The 22032-nt window shown below is 39.0% G+C and overlaps 2 protein-coding genes across 3 annotated transcripts; one reads left to right on the top strand and one right to left on the bottom strand.

Annotated features, from left to right (window-relative positions):
* Positions 1-2361: 2361 nt before the first annotated feature.
* On the bottom strand, positions 2362-9860 carry LOC119480922 (transmembrane protein 236-like). Of its 2 annotated transcripts, none has more exons than XM_037757569.1 (6): positions 9545-9860; positions 9300-9431; positions 7456-8441; positions 7177-7249; positions 5737-5860; positions 2362-3214 (listed from the first exon to the last, which is right to left on the bottom strand). In XM_037757569.1, exons 3-6 carry the CDS (start codon positions 7851-7853, stop codon positions 2511-2513), a joined length of 1299 nt encoding a protein of 432 aa, XP_037613497.1. In that variant the 5' UTR covers positions 7854-8441; positions 9300-9431; positions 9545-9860; the 3' UTR covers positions 2362-2510. The 2 variants fall into 2 exon arrangements, with proteins under 2 accessions (XP_037613497.1, XP_037613498.1); XM_037757570.1 differs by having other exon boundaries at positions 9300-9388.
* Positions 9861-10981: 1121 nt separating this feature from the next.
* hacd1 (3-hydroxyacyl-CoA dehydratase 1) lies at positions 10982-21858 on the top strand. The gene is made up of 7 exons (XM_037757229.1): positions 10982-11138; positions 14720-14837; positions 14933-14951; positions 15057-15145; positions 15859-15980; positions 19016-19194; positions 20526-21858. Exons 1-7 carry the CDS (start codon positions 11020-11022, stop codon positions 20606-20608), a joined length of 729 nt encoding a protein of 242 aa, XP_037613157.1. The 5' UTR covers positions 10982-11019; the 3' UTR covers positions 20609-21858.
* The last annotated feature ends 174 nt before the right edge of the window (positions 21859-22032 follow it).

The following is a 22032-nucleotide window of genomic DNA, read 5'->3' as shown; positions in this document are numbered from 1 at the left end:
GTCCAGCTTGCCCGGGCACAGCTGGACTGATAGGTGTTACTGGTGTCACCTGTTCCACATGTGTGAGGACAGTGGAGGGGAGTAGAGCAAATATAAGAACTACATTTGCTTATGCTGCTTATCTTCATGTGGTGTTCATACGGTTGTTTTTTTGAAAATGAACCAAACATGACAAGAATCATAATGTTCAGCATGATTTTATTTTGAATACTGTTTTGGCCTAGGGTTGGGCGATACGGCCAAAATCTTCCATCACGATATACAGTAGGTCAATTCATATCATTCATTCAATTCATATCATGATATACGGTATATTTTTATGTATACTGGAATATATATCATGATATATATCGTTATCGAGATATGAATTGACCTATATTGATTACGATATATATCATGATATAGCATGTTTTCTGGTAATTCAATAAATAAATAGTCTATATGAAATAACCACATGGAAAAGCCTATTTTTGTTTAGAAATGAAAAGTACTGAGTATTTCCTCATTTTAAGAACTTGAGTGTGAAATGTACATAGCAGTTTTAAGTGAAATTAAAGAGAAAAAAAGAAATAAATACTGGCCTAGCGTATATTGATAGAAACAATATAGAAAAACATATACAATAGCCATTTTTATATCATTTTGACAATATGTATCGTCATATCGCCCAGACTATTTTGACAAAAGTTAAGCAAAAAGACATTTTGAGAAATCAGTATAATAGAAACACAACATTGCGCCACCAGATATTATAAATAAAAATGCAACCATTAATCTGCAGTGTAGTTGGAGCCAAAACTTCATGACACAGCTGACATTCAAAATTCTCAAAAGGATGGGTTTTTCCAATGAATACCACATGAACGGCGATACACGTCAATTCCTCTCTTTAGTTTTGCCCATTCAGCACTGTGTTACAAGAAATGGCTAACCGATGCCCTTCTCATTTCCTCTCTTGTACCAATACTTTTCAACTGTGGGCTGAGAGCCAAAGAATAAGAAGTTCAAATCGTTCTGGATGTATCAAATAAAGAACTGTTAGCTAAAGTAAAGACGTGATGAGAATGTTTTGCAGAATAATGACAGTAAACCTGGTCTCTTGGACAGTGATTGGAAAGAAATGCGATAAATTTCAGTATAAAACGTTTGAATGAAGGTCAAAAACATTCTGCATACATGATAAATCACACTACTGAAACTTGAAATGTATATTTGAATGATTTTCTTTATTAATCTTACCAAAAAATATATATGTATCAATGATACAAACTCACACTTTGTTTTTCTTTTGTGAATATAACTTGGCAAAGAAAAACCTAATATAAACAACATGGATTTAAGCTTTTACATGATCACTGCACTTTATGATGGTCGAAAAAAAATCTGCTATAAACTCTCAAATAACATATATGACAGGTACATTCCCAAAGTGCCATGCTTGGTGAGGGTGAGGGGTTTTGAGGGGTAAAAAAAATGTTTGAACATGAAAGGTAAATAATACATAACAACAGTCATTTGACACATAATGTCCTTTATGGGAAAACATTGCCTAAGAGCTCCCTTTTGGCCTGTGAAAAGTACCATCATGCATTTTAACAAAATGTCGCAAATTCATACTATTACTTAAATTGTGCCTAAAGTTCTTCCTAAGAACTGGAACAACCACCTCCTGAATCCTAGCATCCTGATTGTACCAACCTATAGAGCGCTGCAGGGATGACGTATTTTTGTATGCCAACCCGGAAGTTAGCATCGCCGTGGTTCCCTCGACAAAAAGCCAATGGGATTTTTCCATTGGGTTTTGGATTATTGCAGAAAATAAACTCTGTGTGGCAAACAAATGTTTATGATACTGACAAGTTTTGTTCTGTAAGATAATCTTCACAAATGAACACCACTTTATCATATTTGAAGCGTAAATGCAATCGCCAGAAATAAAAAGCTAACGTTGGGCTATAAACAAACTACACCACGATCTAAGCTGACCCGAATGCTTCGGAGCTACGACCATTGCCATGGTAATCAACCTCCATATCAATATTTGAATGCTTTGTTTTTTTTATATACTGTACAAGTATCCAATAATAATGTATAAATCCTAAAATAGCCCATGAAATAAGGAATAATCCCACAACATCATTCATTATTGATATTCAACATGAATTATTATTAGTTAGGGAGATGGAGACGGACAGACAGAAGAACATATCAGCCTGCTGCGCTGCGCCACGCCTCGAAGCTTCGAATACATTTAAATATTTCTCACCGAAGCTTCGGAGGCATGTATTTTATGTCGTAGAACAAAACGTTAAAATCTCTTCAGCTTGAGTTAACCACAGACCTTATTTCAGGCATCTAACTAAAAAAAACATTCAAAAAAAACATTGATGTCCAGACGAGGGAACCAGAAGTGCTAAAATGCTAACTCATTTCTGGGTTTTAGGACTCATTCCTGCACCACTCTGTTGCTCCTACTGTATGTTTTAATGTCTTTGCTTGACGTGCTGGTCTCAAAAGAACATCCTCTCTGTGTTGAAGACCCTCAGCCTGGTCATGAAGTTGAAATAGACGAAGGCCAGGCAGACCAGCAGGTTCTTCATCAGATAGAGGATCGGTGTGACGAAGCCGAAGAAGGCAATGAGGCCGACACGCACAAAGAAGAAGGGGAAGTCTTGCACGGCCACTCCTAGCGAGGAAAGCAGGGGGCTGTGGGGCATGACCACCACACGCAGGCACGACAGGTAGCTGAAGATGTAGATGGGGAACACCCAGCCTGAGTAATAGACAAGGGGATGTCCTGCCACCCGCACCATCTCCACTGTGTCCATCCAGAATATAAAGCTGTCCACAAACACGTCAGCTCGTGCGTCACTGGCACACAGGAACCTCAGTGGACCCGTGTAGGCGTACGGAGATAAGTGGTACGCTGTGTTGCTCGCTGATCGTGAGCTCAACCCAGAGATGCTAAACGGTCTCCCAGGATTACCCGGTATCCCCGGGACTGTCCCGTTGGTCTCTGGTCGAGCCCCTGGTCCGTTCTGGTTCTGGTTCCTGTCATTATGCTGGCTTCCTCCTGGTTGCATGGGAGTTGGTCCAGCTTGCCCAGGCACAGCTGGCCCCGGCACAGCTGGACTGATAGGTGTTACTGGTGTTACCTGTTCCACATGTGTGAGGACAGTGGAGGGGATGTCAGCATCTCTCTCCATGTCATTAGCTGGGGAGAGAAAAGTCAAGATTATACAGAGTAAAGCAAATATAAGAACTACATTTGCTTATGCTGCTTATCTTCATGTGGTGTTCATACGATATATATCATGATGTATATCGTTATGTACAGGTGCAGCTCAAAAAATTAGAATATCGTGAAAAAGTTAAATATTCTTCGTCAGTTATTTAAGAAAGTGAAAATTTAATATATTCTAGACTCATTACATGCAAACTAAAAGTTTCAAGCATTTTTTTTCATTTTAATTTCGATATTTACAGCCTACAGCTCAAAAAAGAAAGAAAAAGGTATCTCATAATATTAGAATATCTAATTTCGAGTTTGAGTAAATTACTATTCATACAGAACAAATACCGTGTATCTCTCGGTCTACTTCAGTACACGCAACCACAATCATGGGGAAGGCTGCTGACTGGACAGTTGTCCAGAAGACGATCATTGACACCCTCCACAAGGAGGGTCAGCCACAGAAGGTCATCGCTGAAATGGCTGGCTATTCGCAGAGTGCTGTATCGAAGCATGTTCACGGAAAGTTGACTGGAAGGGAAAAGTGTGGTAGGAAAAGGTGCACAAGCTACAGGGAGGACCGCAGCCTCGAGAAGATTGTCAAGCAAAGCCGATTCAAGAAGTTGGGAGAGCTTCACAAGGAGTGAACTGATGCTGGAGTCAGAGCATCAAGAGCCACTACTCACAGACGTCTACAGGAAACGGGCTACAACTGTCGCATTCCTAGTATCAAGCCACTCCTGAACCAGAAAAACGTCAGAAGCATCTTACCTGGGCTAAGGAGAAGAAGAACTGGACCATTGCTCAGTGGTCCAAAGTCCTCTTTTCAGATGAAAGTAAATTTTGCATTTCATTTGGAAATCAAGGTCCCAGAGTCTGGAGGCAGAGTGGAGATGTACAGAATCCAAGTTTCTTGAAGTCCAGTGTGAACTTTCCACAGTCGGTGATGATTTGGGGTGCCATGTCATCTGCTGGTGTTGGTCCACTGTATTTTATCAAGTCCAAAGTCAACGTAGCCGTTTACCAGGAAATTTTAGAGAACTTCATGCTTCCGTCTGCTGACGAGCTTTATGGAGATGCCGATTTCCTATTCCAGCAGGACTTAGCACCTGTCCACAGTGCCAAAACTACTGCTAACTGGTTTATTGACCATGATATTACTGTGCTTGATTGGCCAGCCAACTCGCCTGACCTGAACCCCATCGAGAATCTACGGGGTATTGTCAAGAGGAAGATGAGAAAAACTTCATCCAACAATACAGATAAGCTGAAGACCGCTATCAAAGCAACCTGGGCTTCAATAACACCTCAGCAGTGCCACAGGATGGTCGCCTCCATGCCACGTCGCAATGATGCAGTTATTTGTGCATTTATTCACTCGATATCAAGTATTGAGTGAATAAATGCACATACTTTTCAGAAGTTGGACATTTCTGTATTGTAAATCCTTTTTTTGATTGATCTTGTGAAATATTCTAATATTTTGAGATACCTTTTTCTTTCTTTTTTGAGCTGTAGGCTGTAATTATGGAAATTAAAATGAAAACATGCTTGAAACATTTTAGTTTGTGTGCAATGAGTTTAGAATATATTCAATTTTCACTTTCTTAAATAACAGACGAAGAATATTGAACTTTTTCGCAATATTCAAATTTTTTGAGCTGCACCTGTATATCGGAATATATATATCATGATATATATTGTTATCAAGATATGAATTGACCTAACGATATATATCATGATATAGCATGTTTTCTGGTAATTCAATAAATAAATAGTCTATATGAAATAACCACACGGTAAAGCCTATTTTTGTATACAAATGAAAAGTAATGAGTATTTTCTCATTTTAAAAACTTAAGTGCAAAACTAACATAACAGTTTTAAGTGAAATTCTAGAGAAAAATTAAATAAATACTGGCCTAGCGTATATGTCGCGATAGAAACAATATATAAAAATATATAAGATAGACATTTTTATATCATTTTGACGATATATATCGTCATATTATGCAGCCCTATTTTGGCCAAAGTTGTGCAAAAAGACATTTTGAGAAATCAGTATAATAGAGACACAACATGGCGACACCAGATATTAGAAATAAAAATGCAACCATTACTCTGCTGTGTAGTTGAAGCCAAAACTTCATGACGTCCAGCATTAAAAATTCTCAAAAGGATTGTGTTTTTCCAATGAATACCACATGAACATGTCAATGCCTCCCTTTAGAAAAACATTGGTCAAGTTTTTGCCCGTTCAGCACTGTGTTACAAGAAGTGGCTAACCAATGCCCTGCTCGCTTCCTCTGTTGCACCAATACTTTTCAACTGCGGGCACAGAGCCAAAGAATAAAATGTTCAAATTGTTCTGGATGAATCAAATAAAGAACTGTTAGCTAAAGTAAAGCCAGACAGGTGTCACTATAGAAGTAGGCAGGGGAAAGTTCAGGATCTAAAGCACTCGGTGAGGGATTTGTGTAATGTGTTGAGAGAGCAGCGCTCACCCTGGCCGGTCAGTCTGCAGTAGCGTATCCTCTCCACAACGTCAATACAGATGAGAGAGAAGAGGACTAGTGATACAGGGAGCTCCGTGAACGTATCATGTTTCATGTTGTTATTTATCTGAACCTGGGCAAACAGCCAGAAAATCATTAGCTGGAACATACTAGAACATTTAATCGAATTAATTACTCACTTACAATCAATATAGAACACATCTCAACAATAAAGCACCTTTGCACCAAGCGTTTACATGTCTGACTCCTCTAGCGCTGGGTTTGTGGGTTAAATCACTTGCAGCGCTGGTATTTGCCTGAGTCAGGACTTCATACTGACAGGACACAGAACAAAGCAGACAAGCTGGTCATCTTAGCAGAATTTATTGCACTTATGTAAAAGACACCAGATAAGCATGGGCCAAAAGGTCAGCTTGGGCTCTAGAAAGGGCCACGTAAAACAGCAAATAGGAGCTGGGCTGCAGCCAGCGAGGAAGTGAAAATGTGCCTCATGGACAGATGATTTGACAAGGGCAGCTTGGACAGGAAGAGGAACCAAGCTGCTTATCAGTAGCTCCTTATCCATATTCGTCCCCTGAGAACCAAATGGTTCCTCACAAATCATCACCTTTATTCCACTCGCAGATGCCTCACACTGTGATTCCACTAAATTTTGGTCCCAAATGTAAAGCTGTGGCGAGTATTTTTCTAAGTTTACAACAAGCTTCTTTGGATAATAAACACAATCATCCAAAATAACTACAAAGGATCTACAATTTCAGACTCTTGTTACAAATATGGCAACATATAGGCCCTGACACGCCAAGCCGATGGTCGGCCGTTGGACAATTTGGGGCCGTTGGTGAGCATCGGTCGGACTAGTTTTTTCCGGTGTGTCCCTTCCCGTCGGCTCTAGTCTGCCAGTGTCTGAGTTTTTTTTAGCTTTTTCAGCCGATTCAGCATGTTGAATCAGCGCTGGCGCCCATCGCTGAGAAAAATAACTCTGATTGGCAGTTCAGCTTAAAAGAATCAGTTCACAAGAAGAAAAAAGGAAGTGAGGAAAGCAAGCCAACGAGTAAAGTCAAGAGGAAAAACACAGAAGGCTCTTTTCGCTTTTATATTCGCCGTCCTCGGTCTTCCGGTTTCCCTTTTTGAATGACGAATGCAGACTACCACGACCTGCTGGTAGGGAGAGTTTTTTCATCTCAGACAGTCGCAGAATGTACGTGGTAGTTGGCCGTCGGCTGTAGTCTTTGCGGTGTGTTTGAGTGTAACTTTGTGGCCAAGACAAAGGCGACGTGAGGCGACGCAACTGGTGACCTTTGTCGCCGCTAGTTCTTTGATATCGGGTTGGTGTGTCTGGGCCTTAAGCGTCAAAGTTCATGATCAGAGTACAGATAAACTGATGTAATAAAACAAATGAAACAAACACTCCACAACATGTTGTACCTCAGAGCTGGCGATGAGAAAGGCAAAGCAGGGTAATGTGGACAGGATCACATATACGAGGGCCACAGGCCTCCTGGTACAAAGACAAAGGAAGGGAAAGAAGTAAGGAAGGAACACAAAGGTAGTTGCAGGACTTGCTAGCTCATGGTATTCACTAGCCACAGACAAACCAGCTGGTCTGGTCTCAGTCAGTGCTGCGCTGCGGTCCCAGCTGCTACTCCTACACAGCTACGAACCTCTGGAGCCCCTGACAGCGGGACAAAAGCAGGAGTAACTCACCACTTCTTCCTCCCAATGAGAAATTTCTTCTTCACGAAGACCATATACTTCATGGGTACCCAGACCAGCAGGGCGGTGGAGGTGACGTAGGCAATGGAGGAGGCCACGATCAACCAGTAGGCCGTGCTGCCGTCTCCGGGGGGCTGCGTCGACGTTTTGACCAATGCTACGATGACGGCGAACCTCTGCATGACGATGAAGAGCGGCACGCACAGGCCCGCAAACTGCAGCACCTCGCACAGGGCGAACTTCAGCGTCCTCCCCGAGCCCATGCTGTGGAGCTCATAAAAAGAAAAAGAAGGGAGGGAGACGGGGGCTGTTGTCGCAGTGAGGCGACCCCTGTCCCTCCGAGGGCTGGTCAGGCCTCGGACCAGTGCATTGTCTGCCTCCACTAGCATTTTCCACACACCACAGCCCTGGCTCTCTGCTCTCCCAACTGCTTACACTGCACTAGGTATTGTGTACCTCGGTGTGACGGTGATGTGACCAGCCCTTTACTCTCTTTATATACAGGGTAATAAACAAAGGCTTGTCTAACTCTGCACCCTGAAGGATATGTACTGTATGTACTACAGACATCTCAGTGGCATGATTTAGCCTTGAAAACGACACATCATATCTGTGCTTTTATAGATAAAATCCTGTTTTATCAATCAGCTACACATAATAGATGACCCAAACTATTTTGAGCATCTAAAATGCATGTAGCTGTGCATTAGTTATACCATATACTGTAATCTATCTGAACCAGCAAACATAAGTCACTAAGGCCCTTGTGGCTTTTCTTGTATTCATACATCGCCATCTAGTGGCAAAATGTGATAACTGTAAAATGTCAGCTGCAAAATGATGTAACAAATACTAGAAACATATCAGTGGTTGAAAAACACTGATTCAAAACATACATTTTCAAAAATGCATTATATACTCACCCTTTCCTCAGTCAGAAACCGTAGTCTGGTAATTGTATCCAAGTCCAAGCACAACTTCCAAAGCCATAAAGAATATCCAATACGCTTTTCCAATATTTTAAACTTTTCAACGCTCGGTCCTCCGTTTGTTTCAAAACAGCATATGCAGCATACTGTTGTCAAACGATTAGTCCAAATGAGTCCAAAAGATCACAACGATGATATGGAAACAAAACGAATACCCTATTCATTGCATTCCTTTTCAAAGTAGCGTGGTCATTTGCATTATTGAGCTGACACTTCGCTGAGCCAGAGTGTAAACAAAGATTTTTTATTAATAAAGTAGGTCTACTTTAATTGCATCAGTCAATTCTGACCTGTGGATATCCTGGCTAATGTATACTAGTCTGTGATGATCAAAAATAACTCATAATATCTCAAAAATAAAGTGGTAGAATTTTATGTAAATGAGGTCTATTGACCATAAATTCCAAAAAAAGAAGTGTAAAATGTGGTAATGAGTTGGAATGAAGTTGGCTAAAAAGGTGTAACACAGAATTAGGTGATCATTTATACTTCATGCCTTATAAACCACCAGTTCAGATCAATTTTGACCCAGGAAGATAACAGATGAAATAATGTGCTACCATTAAAAAAAATAGTTTCAAAACAGTATCCTGACTAAACTTTGATATATACTGGTCGTTTGTGATAATCCATCAACATATGTGCCTCTGATCTTAACTACTAGATTATAAAATAACTCAGTTATTCTGACAGTTAATCAATATCATTCTTTATTACAGCCTATATAGTTGTAAGCCTATACAAAATATCAAAGTGCACAAATCACAAATTAATCATTCTAGCTGAGAAAAAAATTAAAACGTAAGAAAATGACATTAGGTATGAATAAATAACTTGGACACTTACTCATTTGCAGAAGGAGAAATCACAATGTCGCCCCCAAAAAATGCCATTACCTCCTCAGTATTATCGTGAACATCCAGAGTTTGCTGCTCCTTGTATGATAGGAAGAGGTGTTTGGGCAAGGTCACACATGCACTAATACAAATGAATGAAGAGACATTCATGCTGAATGTGGCCGGTGCTAAGTGGGGTCAACCACACACACTTTTTTGCTATTGGATGAGGTGACTTCGTCAGTAAAAGTTCACCAAAGTTGAAGTCCACTCAATGCAAATGTTGCGGATGTGTGACCATGCCGCACCACGACACCGGAAGCACCTCTTCACTGACAAGCTAACGTTAGCAGTTAGCCAGTTTGTTTTAATCCTGGACTTTAACTCGACGTTAAATGCGATTATTATTTACCCGAAAATTAGTTTATGACAATATCCCGCAGCTGGTGAGCACCGAGGTGTTTAATCTCAAGTTGTTTCTTCAAAAGACAGACTTTTAAATGTGTGCTGTAGAAGATAATCCTCATCGTTCACCGCCGTTAACTCCTGACAGCTAGCTGGTTACCCAAGTGACGACATCAGTGCTTGGCAAGCAACCAATCAAATTGCAGCAGGGGTAACGGTCACCAAATATGGGCATGTTGTTTTACCAAAACTCGCACTTGACGTTGTGAGCGTCCAAAGAGTTTATATATTAGCCAAGATGTGAAAGTCAATTGTTCGTTTCACTGCAACATTAGCGCCTAGTTCAGAGGTCAGCAACCTTTACTACCAAAAGAGACATTTTAGGCAAAAAAAATAAAAAATAATCTGTCTGGAGCCGCAAAACATTTGATCAATGTGATGAAGGTAACACAGGTTATAGTCTAGTATATAGTATATAAGTCTAATGCAGTGAGGACGAAAGAGCAAATGTACGACTGAGTATTAGGGCCACATTGAGGGAAAAACATCTGAGAGTTACAGAATAAAGTCATAATATTACGAGAATAAAATCATAACTTTACTAGAAATAAAGTCGTAATATTACGAGAATAAAGTCATAACTTTACGAGAAAAAAGTCGTAATATTATGAGAATAAAGTCATAATATTACGAGAAAAAAGTCGTAATATTACGAGAATAAAGTCATAACTTTACGAGAAAAAAGTCGTAATATTACGAGAATAAAGTCATAGCTTTACGAGAAAAAAATCATAATATTGCGAGAAAAAAGTCGTAATGTTATGAGAATAAAGTCATGACTTTACGAGAAAAAAAGTCGTAATAATACGAGAATAAAGTCATAACTTTACGAGAAAAAAGTCGTAATATTACGAGAATAAACTCAAAACTTAACGAGAAAAAAAGAAAATAACACGTAAAATTACTACTTTATAATATTATGACTTTATTTTCATTATACTACGACTTTTTTCTCGTAAACTTCTGACTTTATTATCAAACTACGATTTTTTTTTTCAGTATAAAAACTACAAATGATAAATCTTTGTATTCTACATGTTCGAAATACATTTTGAAATGAAAAATGAATGAATTTTCATCACTATAATAATAATAACAGTCTCTGGAACCACCAGCAGGCCACACACTAGTCCCTCTAGAGAGAGAGAGAGAGAGAGAGAGAGAGAGAGAGAGGTGATGGATGACCCCTCTGCTCCTCCTCCTCCTCCCCTCACCCAGCTGTCAGCTCCCTTCCTTCCTGACTTGCCCAGCCTGCCCCCGGTACCATGGCGTCCAGCGAGGAGGACGGCTCGGTGGAGGAGAAGGAAAACAACAACAAGAGAAGAACCAAAAGCGCCCTCGCCACCGCATGGCTCACCTTCTACAACATCGCTATGACCGCCGGGTACGTGCGTCATAATAAGAATAACGAAGCCCCTATAATAAGAAACCCCCTCTAATAAGTTATAGCCGCTCCCTAAAAACCCCTGTGTTGCTGTTTATAGTTCTGTGTGCGTCTCTGTGCCAAAGTGCCTGCTCAATATAGCAGCTCACCAAGAGTTTGGGGGAAAACTTTTGTGATTCATTTTGATATTTAATAGAAATATAAAAGGGGCCAGGATATTTGTGTGAGTGTGAGGAAAATGAATGAATGGTGTTTGGTGGTTGAAGTGACAGGCTGGCGTTGTGTCCAAATAGGGCTGAGTTGCATGGTGTCAGAGTCAAGGCCCTGCAACAGCTCAGTCAGTCCAACAGTCACACAGTGATAAGTATAGCCGGAGAGAGCTGACACTGGAGCTCAGGGTCTGTCTGGGACACTCAAATGCTCAATAGGCAGATTTTTTAATAACAACATAACATTTGTGATTTTGCAAACAGAGCGTTTTGTGTGGTGTTTATAGACTGGATGGACAAACAGGTGCTTGTCATGTCACTTCAGTTATGATTAGGCCTATTAAACAGCTGATCAGTGGCACCCAGTGGATCAATAATGACTATAACATGCCTACAGTTTACAAGTAAAAGTCCTGCATTCAAAATGCTATTTATGTAACAGTACCAGGAATGTACTAACATATAGTAAAGTATTAAAAGTTAAAGTACTCAATGCAGAAACAATGGCCATGTGACTGTTATAGCTTCTATTATATATAGTATTATTAGATTATTATTACTCATGCATTAATGTAAAAACTAGATTTTACTCTTGTATTTGGTTGAGGTGGAGCTCATTTGTAAAGGATTATTTGTTATGATCATTATCATTATCAGCTGTGTAAACTGTTGGGTAGTTCAATTTATAGCAAAACATCATGTTTTAAAGGCTTTTTGTATGTTTTGTGTGCAAAAAAATCTTAATTTGTAAAGTCAGAATGAAAGAATTCAGACTTTTTTTCTTAAAAAATGACAAAATAGTTGCCGATTAATTTGATAGTTGACAACTAATTGATTAATTGTTGCAGCTCTAATTGGTAAGGTACATCAACACATGTGGGGATGAATACTTTTCCAGTCATACAAACATACTATCATTAAAGTGGCAGTAGGCAGGATATTTTTGGCATCATTGGGCAAAAATCCCAGAATAACCTTTCAGTATATTGTAATTCAAGTGTTCTGAGAGAAAACTAGACTTCTGCACCTCCTCATTGCTCTATTTTCAGGCTTTAGAAAATCTAGCCCGTTACGGGAGACTTTGACCAATCACAGGTTATTTCATTGAGAGAGTGGTCCTATTGGCTGTGCTCCGGTCATGTGACCAGAACTTGGCGTTCCTTCAACAGATTTTACAATGGAGGCGGCGTCACAAACGTTCTCATTTTACAGCTAAACCGTACACTACAAGATGATTCTGAAAACATTTGAGAAGAGAAATAGGCATTAACGTAACAAAATATTGACAGCGGGCTCTCATAGACGGCAGCTGGACAGAAGACCTCAGATCAGCTCTTACTGCTTGCTTTCCTCCGGTCTGCGAAATGTTGTAGATGCCGTTAGGAGCCCCGGATGACACAGAGGAACATGATTTTTTTCAGGTTACCTGTTTCACGTACTACTGTCACTGTCCAATCTGGCCTACTCCAGCTTTAACTACTATGTGCAGTATTTATTGTTTATCATCCATCATATCTTGGGCTTCATTTTAAAATTATTGTTATTCAAGCTACAGTTTTGTTGTCTGAATTCATGCAAAAGCAACGTGTGTCTGATTTCTGCAGCGATGATTTTAAAAATGCCAGCTTACAGTAAGATATCATTTTGAGTTTGACCTCAAATTACTGTGTCATCCTCTATGATGTAATGATCACACTGAACTGTCATTTCACATACTTAAACAAACATGATACAGAATACAATACAATATGTATCAGAGAAGTCCAGATTTAAAGCTTCCAGTGAGAGCTGAAAGGATTAGTCGATTAATCGTTGTTTTAAGCAAAAATTACGCATTTTCACTAGTTTCAGCTTCTCAAATGTGACAATTTTCTGCTTTTCTACATTTGGTTTTGGACTATTGGTCGGATTAAAAAAGGGAACTTAAAGATGTTGCTCTCAGAAAGTATAATAAGCATATTTTATTTAAACTTTTTTGTAATATTTTAAGGTAAAAACGATTAATCGAGAAAATAATCAGCAGATGAATCAATGACTTGCAGCCCTGTATCCAATCAAGCCTTAATATTAACCCTTTAAGTTATTAATACCGTTGATCCTGATAACAGTTCTTTGAGACAAACTTTCCATGGTTATAGTCGATTATAAAGGAGTCTCCTCCTCCTGTTCAGCCTCAGTTTGATTGTGTTTGTATGTTTCTGAGTTCAGAAAGGGAGACGACGTGATGATTTGTTTAAAGGATGAAGAGCAGTTTAGTTTTTTCGAGGATATTTTAGTAAAGGAATATAGTTTTTGCATTGTCTTATATGAAGAGTTGGCTACTGTTGACATGTTTGTCATAAAGGAGCATTTTAGGACTCATTTTTGGGAAGGTGTTAATGTGCTAATATTTTACAGAAGCCGTAAATATTGGACTGTGAAAATGTAAATACAATTTGTGCAAGAATCATTTTGAAGCAGACATGACAATAAGATTCATATCGCAAAGAACTAATGGAGACTTAACTTTTGGTGCTCTTTGTTACGTTCCTGCTGTAGTAGATGCACATTTTCTGAGTAATGACGTCTGTTCAAATGTCGTTCTTTTAACGAAAGTAGTAGAGTTGAAACATTCTGTCTGAGTCTCTAATCGTCTTGTTCATTAGCATGTCAATCCCTCACCAGCAAACTTCTACTGTCACTGAAGGACAATCACAAGTTTGGTGCCGCTCTAACGTTACGTCTTTTGCAATTTACACTATGAGGAAGCACAGGAGCAGCCAGATAAAAATGTCCTCAGGTAGTGTTGATGCAATATTATATTGATTCTTTTGACAACGATACGATATTTGCTGATATCACAAAGTCTGCCAAGATACAATTTCAATTCAGTTCAATTCAGGGGCCTGCGGTCGATATGAGACGATATGCACATTTAATACAATCAGTTACATTTATATCTACTCACACAGAGCAACTAAAATATGATTTGACAATTTATTACGGAGCTCTTCCAGACATTTAAATGAAAAACAATCTATTCTTCTGCTGTTCTTTAGTCTCCTAACTGAAGAAATAATATACGCATGTGTGGGAATATGATTTAGATGTTTTGGCTAAGACTAAAGGCTATATACAGTAGAAAAGTGCATGTAACAGAGCTGGGAGAAGATGCAGGTTTAGGGTTTCAAATAAATGAGCGTTTGCCGTGTCAATAAATACACAGAGCACAAGTACATGCAGAGCTTAATAACATGATTTTCATCATTAGAGACACTTTCCAGATTATCTTCTATCAATACTGGGATTAGGAAACTATGGGCAAGTTCTTACCCCATCCATCTCACACTCAGTGGTGTCATTATGTAATATTTGTTGTTATTGTTTCTGCAGGTGGCTGGTTTTGGCGATGGCGATGATGCGCTTCTACATCCAGAAAGGCACACGCAAGGGTCTGTACAGAAGTATAGCAAGGACGCTCAAGTTTTTCCAGACCTTTGCATTAGTTGAGGTAAGAACATGACCTGATAAAATACTGTCTGTACAGTGACTTTAAATAGGTAGATGAGAGGAAATGAACTGATTTTTATGTACCTTGTCTTACAGGTGGGACATTGTGCCATCGGTATGTGACGATTTTGGATTATGATTTATGTTAAAATGTAAACGGCCGACATCTCTGCAGCTGTAAACTGTTGTTTTTTTTCTCTTTCTTCATGTTCTGCTGCAGGGATTGTGAGGACTTCTGTGATTGTAACCGGGGTGCAAGTGTCTTCACGGATTTTCATAGTTTGGTTCATCACCAACAGCATCAGACAGGTAACTATCACAGACTCTGCTGCTGCTACTGTGGGCTTTTATTTAGTTGTACAAACCAATGAAGAGTAGCATAATTCTTAATAATAAAATAATAAATAATTATTATTTATAATTATATTATTGTTATTATTAATAATACATAAATACATAAATAAATAAATAAGATAAAATTAAATAAAATTAAATACAATACAATTAAATTAAATTAAATTAAAAAAAATAAAAATAAATAAGAACCAAGCTAATGTTTACGGTAACGTTACAACGTTACAACAACGTTCAACGCACTCATAAAGTAATTTTTAGTATGATTGTTTAACATTACAGTAACATTAGCTGTCTGGGCAGTCGACTCATCTAATGGTAAGTTAGCGAGTTAGCGTTACGTTACTTGCGATTATTTCATTAGAACGAAATTACATAACCTGAATAAAACTTTTATACATTACCTCGTCCGTGAACATTGGCGATGGTGAAGACGCCAACTCCCATGATCCCACGCTACTTCACGACGTCATCAAACTACTCCTTTGATTGAGAGCCGCCTAGTTGTAGAAATTACATATTGCATGTTTACTTATTTTCTTTACTGTGAGAAAAAACAATACTACGACGGAGTGTTAGGGCCACATTGAGGAAAAATGTATACATTTTGTTTTCTCTTTCCTTTGTATATCTGCCTGCATATATTTTGCTCTGATTTTTAAATGAAGATCCAGAATGAAGAAAGCGTAATCCTATTCCTGGTCGTGTGGACGATGACAGAGATTACCAGATATTCCTACTACACATTCAACCTGCTCCACCACCTGCCGTACTTCATCAAATGGGCCAGGTGGAGTCGCCGTTAACCCCTCGTGGCCCTGTCATTGAACTGTCATTTACTGTGTCGGACATTGTTGTCTAAGCATGTCTGATCTGGCGATTTCACCTTGGCATGCTTCCCTTCCCCGCCGGGCCTAGACGGGCTTTACATCAGGAAGTAGTGCAGCCTTGTGTGTGTCTTAAGTATCGCCTGGCTCACACACAGAGGAGAAGCATGTGTGTGTTTATTGATTAGCACCTCATTTGCCATTCTCTCGTCAATAGTGGCTGAACTAACTGCTAATGATGCAGAAGTTACAGAAGACATTTAATCATTTTAGGGCTTATTTAGATGTTTTATCAATTATTAAAAAAATAGATTTAAGTATAAATGTATTCTGTAATTTGCTCTAACAAATAAACAAAAAAAGCATAATTTCTGATAAGGATCACTTTAAGCAAAAAAGCCGTAAAATAACAGAAAAAGTACTGGCAGCTCATTACCCGGACTTTGTACCATAATTAAAAAACAGACATTTTGTATTAATTAACACTGTGCCCACAGTATATATCTAGTATGTATCTATCATGAAAAAACAGAACATTTTCTATTATTAAATGTTGTATCTATAGTAAAAAAATGAACATTTTCTATTATTTATTTGTGTATCTAATTTATATTAAAAAAAACAGAACATTTTATATTATTTAATTGTGTATTTATCGTAAAAAAAATAAATATATATATATATTTTCTAATATTTAATGGTGTATCTATAGTAAAACAAACAGAACATTTTTTGTTATTTAGTGGTGTATCCATAGTAAAAAAAACAGAACATTTTATATTATTTAATGGTCTATCTATAGTAAAAAAAAATACATTTATATTATTTAATTGTGTATCTATCATAAAAAAACTAAACAAAATATTTTTTTATTTCATGGTGTACCTTTAGTAAAAAACAAGACACTTTATATTATTTAATGGTGTATCTACTGTATAGTGAAAATACACTTTCTGTTATTTAATAGTATACCTACAGTATAAAAACTGCAAATGTTAAATAAATACGTAAAATAAAATAAAATATACTGGCAGCTCATTACCCGGACTTTGTCCTGTAATTAAAAAAACATTAAAATTTCTGTTAATTTATGGTTTACCTACAGTAAAAAAAGAAAACAATTGTTTTTGTCAATATTAGCAATCTAAAAAGTGTTGTTTTAAATCCGAGGCCTCAATTATGAGCACAGAAAACATGAAACTGTTCTGACCATCAGTGAAATGTGATGACGATCAACACATTTCTCGGCTCTAGGGTGACATAATGCCGGCCTACTACTGTATGAAGAGCACTTGTGTGACGTGGCAGTCTCTCTGCTACAGTAGCTGAGCTGAAATCGGAGTCGCTGGGAGGAACGTCAGCTGTACACATTGATAGCTGTCCAACACACAGGCTTGGCATCTTACAGCCAAGAGAGAGAGAGAGCGAGAGAGGCTATCTCATCTCAGAGTAGTGACGTTTATCACATCAGTACGAGGTGAGACATTGCTCCGTCTCCGCAGGTTCAACAGAATATTTTTTTCTGCTACTTCGGTGTCATATTCCCGTCAGTTTTGTGCCAGCTACTCTTTTGTTTTGGGTCTTGACTCTGCCCTGCCCCCCACCCTTTACGGCTTTCTTTAAGCACGGAGGAGACGCCAGGCCCCCGAGAGGAGAGGGGCTCATGTTCAGCTGCTCATGTTTTTAAGACCATCTGTTTTGGTCATGGAATGCTCGCCCAACATTTCGCTCACATCCGCCGAGACACTTCCCCGAGCCTTTGCTGTGGTCCCGACTAAATACAGGACCTCTGTAGCACTGAGTCATGGCGTGTATGTCGTACTACAGAGGGAGGCAGGCTACGTCACAATTATGTTAAGTGATGTAGCAGAAAGCCATGATAATCATGAATGATTTTATAAAGAGCAGCTCTATTCTGAATTAGATGATTTCATGACAAATATGGGACCATGTCTTGATTCACAGATTTGTTTACAAAGTTATTAGTATACGATATTATCACAATACTTGAGTCACGATACAATCTTATTACGATATGCTGAGTATTGCGATAAGATATATTGCGATTTATTACCTTTTTGCAACTGCAAATTATGAAGTTTGTCAACATTTAATTGATCTAATAAGATACAGTTTTCACTCTGTTCATCTCAGAGTTTTCCGTCACATAGCTTGAGGTCAGAGGTCAAGGGACCCCTTTGAAAATGGCCAAGCCAGTTTTTCCTCGCCAAAATTTGGCGTAACTTTGGAGCGTTATTTAGCGTTCTTCCCGACCGGCTAACAATACATGGTTGGTACTAATCGATTCCTTAGGTTTTCTAGTTTCATGTGATATCTTCGCTCTAGCTTTAAGGCTGCTACAACCTCTGAAAGACAGACTAGCGACCGCCGAGCGTCGGATTGTTAAGAGGTTAATAGTTTATATAGTAAAAGATCGATACTTTATTACTACTATTGATGTTTGTAAGCATCAAACACTGGTTTTCATCAAATCATCCTATCTGTATGCCTAGTAATCAAAAACATAACTGTCACTAATCAAATCCTTTTTCACCGGGGATACCCAGCTTGACCATCGTCAGTGCTGGAGATCCTTCTTGACCATCTGGTTTGCTCCATTAGGTTACATTAAAGAGGACCTATTATGCCTTTTCCCTTTCCTTTAGTGTGTTATAGTTTTTTGTGCATGTAAAAGGTTTGCAATGTTACAAAGCCCAAAGTCCACACCAAAGGGAGTTACTCTCCCCAACAGAAACACTGCTCCTGAACTGCCTGAAACACCTTGATTGAAGTCCCGCCTTTTCTTCTGTAACGTGGTGATGTCACCAAGTAACACATAATAGGTCCTCTTTAAAAGAAGATTTTAGGGAGCATGCATTGATTGTTTGAGTGTGTGCGTGTCGAAATCTAAGCATGTGAGTGTTTTAACATCCGCAAACTTTAACTGCGGGAGTGTTTTGTTGCAGGTGTGTGACCGTGTACATCGTTTCCTCCTCAGATACAACCTCTTCATCGTCTTGTACCCCCTGGGAGTTTTCGGAGAACTGCTGACCATTTACGCCGGTCTGCCATTCGTACGCAGATCTGGAATGTACTCAATGAGGCTCCCCAACAAGTATAACGTGTCGTTCGACTACTACTACTGCCTCATCATCTTCATGTTGTCCTACATCCCACGTAAGGAGCATTTTCTACTCTCACACTGCACGTTATGATAGAACATGTAGAGGAGGATGACCCCAGATAGATGAGGGTTAGTTTAGCTTAGCGTAAAGACAGGGAAACAGCTAGCCTGGCTCTGTCCACAGGTAACAAAATCCACCTACCAGCACCTCTAAAGCTCCTTAATTAACACGCTATATCTTGTTTGTTTAATCTGTACAGTGACTTCCTGGAGTCTCATTTGGTGGCGACAAGACTCCAGGAAGCTCTAGCTTTACATTCAGCCTACAGACATGAGAGTGGTATTGATCCTCTCAATCAACTCCTGGCAAGAAAATGAATAAACGTATTTCCCAAATATGTCAAACTATGTTGGAGACCTGCAGCCATATATTTTTTTTTTCATGCCATAAAGTGGCAGAAACAAAATTCCACTTCTGAAAATGTAATTGGTATTAAATAAATTATGTTTAAAATGCTACATATAGCATAACATAACTGTATAATCCTATACAGCACAACATGAATGCAGAGAATACTACTTTAAAAAGGTACAGTGTGTAGGATTTGGAGCCATCTAGTGGAGTGGTTGCAGATTGCAACCAATTGAGCACCCCTCTGCTCACTCCTCCCTTTCCAAGACTGCGGTAACGTGAGCCGCCGAGTGCAAAACCGTGGTAACGCCATACCATAATAACACTACTTTAAGAGCAACAGAAGTCAGACGGCGGCTGGCAGTACCACGGTTTTAGACTCTGCGGCTCACGTTATCACGTTTACCTGTTCTGGGCTACCGTAGAAACATGGCGGAGCTACATGGCGGACTCAGTGAAGAGGACCCGCTCCCTATGTAGATATGAAGGGCTCATTCTAAGCTAATGAAAACACAATAATTCTTAGTTTCAGGTGATTATACACTAATGAAAACATAGTTATGAATATTATATTCCATTTTTGCTAATAGATCCCACAGAATATTGCACACTGTTCCTTTTAAAAAGTTGATAACGAACACGTTGTTGCTATAGTTTGAGATGTTGTACTGAATTGCACATATGTAACATAATATTCAGTTTTACATGTTTTAAAAATGCTTCTTGGTGTCCTGCTTTTCATTGAGGCAGGGTGATTATTTTCAAAAAATTGTTTGTTAGTTAACTTCAAAATGTGAAGTTGATAATTTAGTCTGACTGAGCCCTTAAACATCTTAACAGGATGAATCATTAACATACCCTGTTTGAGATTGTCATGATGATAATAGGCACTAATTGGAGATTGTTGACTGTTCCTGCCTGTAACAACAGTAATTAGAGAAGTATTGATTTATCCTGTTTATATCCCCGCAGTGTTTCCTCAGCTCTACTTCCACATGCTGCGGCAGAGGAGAAGGGTGCTTCACGGGGAGGTCATAGTGGAGAAGGACGACTAGACGAGCCACCACCTCATGCCTTCGTTTGAGCCAGCCCGCTTCCACCATCACCCTCACCCTCACCTCCCCCTCTTCATCGCCACCTCATCTTTAGCACCATCGACCGTTACATTCTTCATCGCACGGGACCGGAAGAGACAACCTGTCTGACGAGAGCGATAACAGGAAGAAAGGAGTTCACCAGTACTGAGCAATAATAACTGATCCTAAGTCTTCACAGGATTAATTCCTATCTGAATGGTAATATTGGAAACATGTTTACAATCCCAGTGTTGCTGGAGCTCGAGACAGAAGCCTGACGTTGTGTCTCAGCATCCTTTATTCGCCTTACTGCACCTTGTTGCACATGAGCCACAGCAGCCACAACACCTGTCTGAAGGAGAAAAAGGTAAATGAGAGGCTTCCAGGGAAATGTGAAATGAAACATGGGAGGAAGATTGTAAGTAGCGTCTCCTGAGTTCATCCCCAAAGCGACCCAAATTGGCAGATTTTTTAAGTGTATTCCACCAGTGATTTTATACAGAAGTAGCGTGGCTGTACAAACTAAAAGAGAAAATATTCATAGCTCTATCATACCTCAACAATAAATCCACATTTAGACAATATGCTGCTTCTTTTGTGTACGTTTGTAAATGATGCAATGTGAAATGAGCGGTTGATAGTAAGCATATTTCTTAAAGATAATGTATTCACATACTGTTATCACTTAGAGCAAGCACAGCTCAAACTTAACATTTTGTCCGCTTGGCTCCTGCATTCTTCTACGTTGCTTTGATGTTTACTTTGTCAAATTAATTTACAAGAGTGCATCTTAAAAATTTGAGTCTTCAAAGAGTAGCAGCTTTTTCTACAGGCCGCCGTAGGTGAGACTACAATTCAGATTATTTGTGAGCACTCGCAGTCTTCAGTCGCTGTTGTGTTTTATAACATAAAGAATCCCGTGTTGATAGAAAGGTAGTTGTATTCCCTCCTACTAAAAGGTGCTATTGTAAGATCATTTCAATCTTCTGTGCAGCTGAAGGAGTGACTGTGTCTGGAGTTGACCTGAAGTAGGAAAACAGGATGTGAAATGATTGAGAGGAAATGTTGCATAGAAGAAAATCAACATTTTTGTTGATTATAATCTGGGTTAGAGAGGAGAGAAACAATAAAAGTCACAAAATTCACTGGAAAAAGTTATTTTTCAAGAGCAAAACAATAGAAATGTGAAAATACCTTTTTGTGCAAAATCAATAAACTAAATTCTACAATAAAGTGGAGAGTTTTGTGCTGACCTTCACACTTGAGGCCTTTACACACCAGAGGCGTTTTTTTGTGTGATTAATTCGCATTTAAACCTGCAGTAGGCAGAATATTTTTGGCATCATTGGGCAAATAATCCATAATAACCTTTCAGTATGTTGTAATTCAAGTATTCTGAGAGA

Source organism: Sebastes umbrosus, chromosome 21 (assembly GCF_015220745.1).
Source record: "Sebastes umbrosus isolate fSebUmb1 chromosome 21, fSebUmb1.pri, whole genome shotgun sequence".
Classification (NCBI taxonomy): domain Eukaryota; kingdom Metazoa; phylum Chordata; class Actinopteri; order Perciformes; family Sebastidae; genus Sebastes; species Sebastes umbrosus.
Note: the sequence above shows the minus strand (reverse complement) of the source record. Positions and strands in the feature narration are given on the sequence as shown.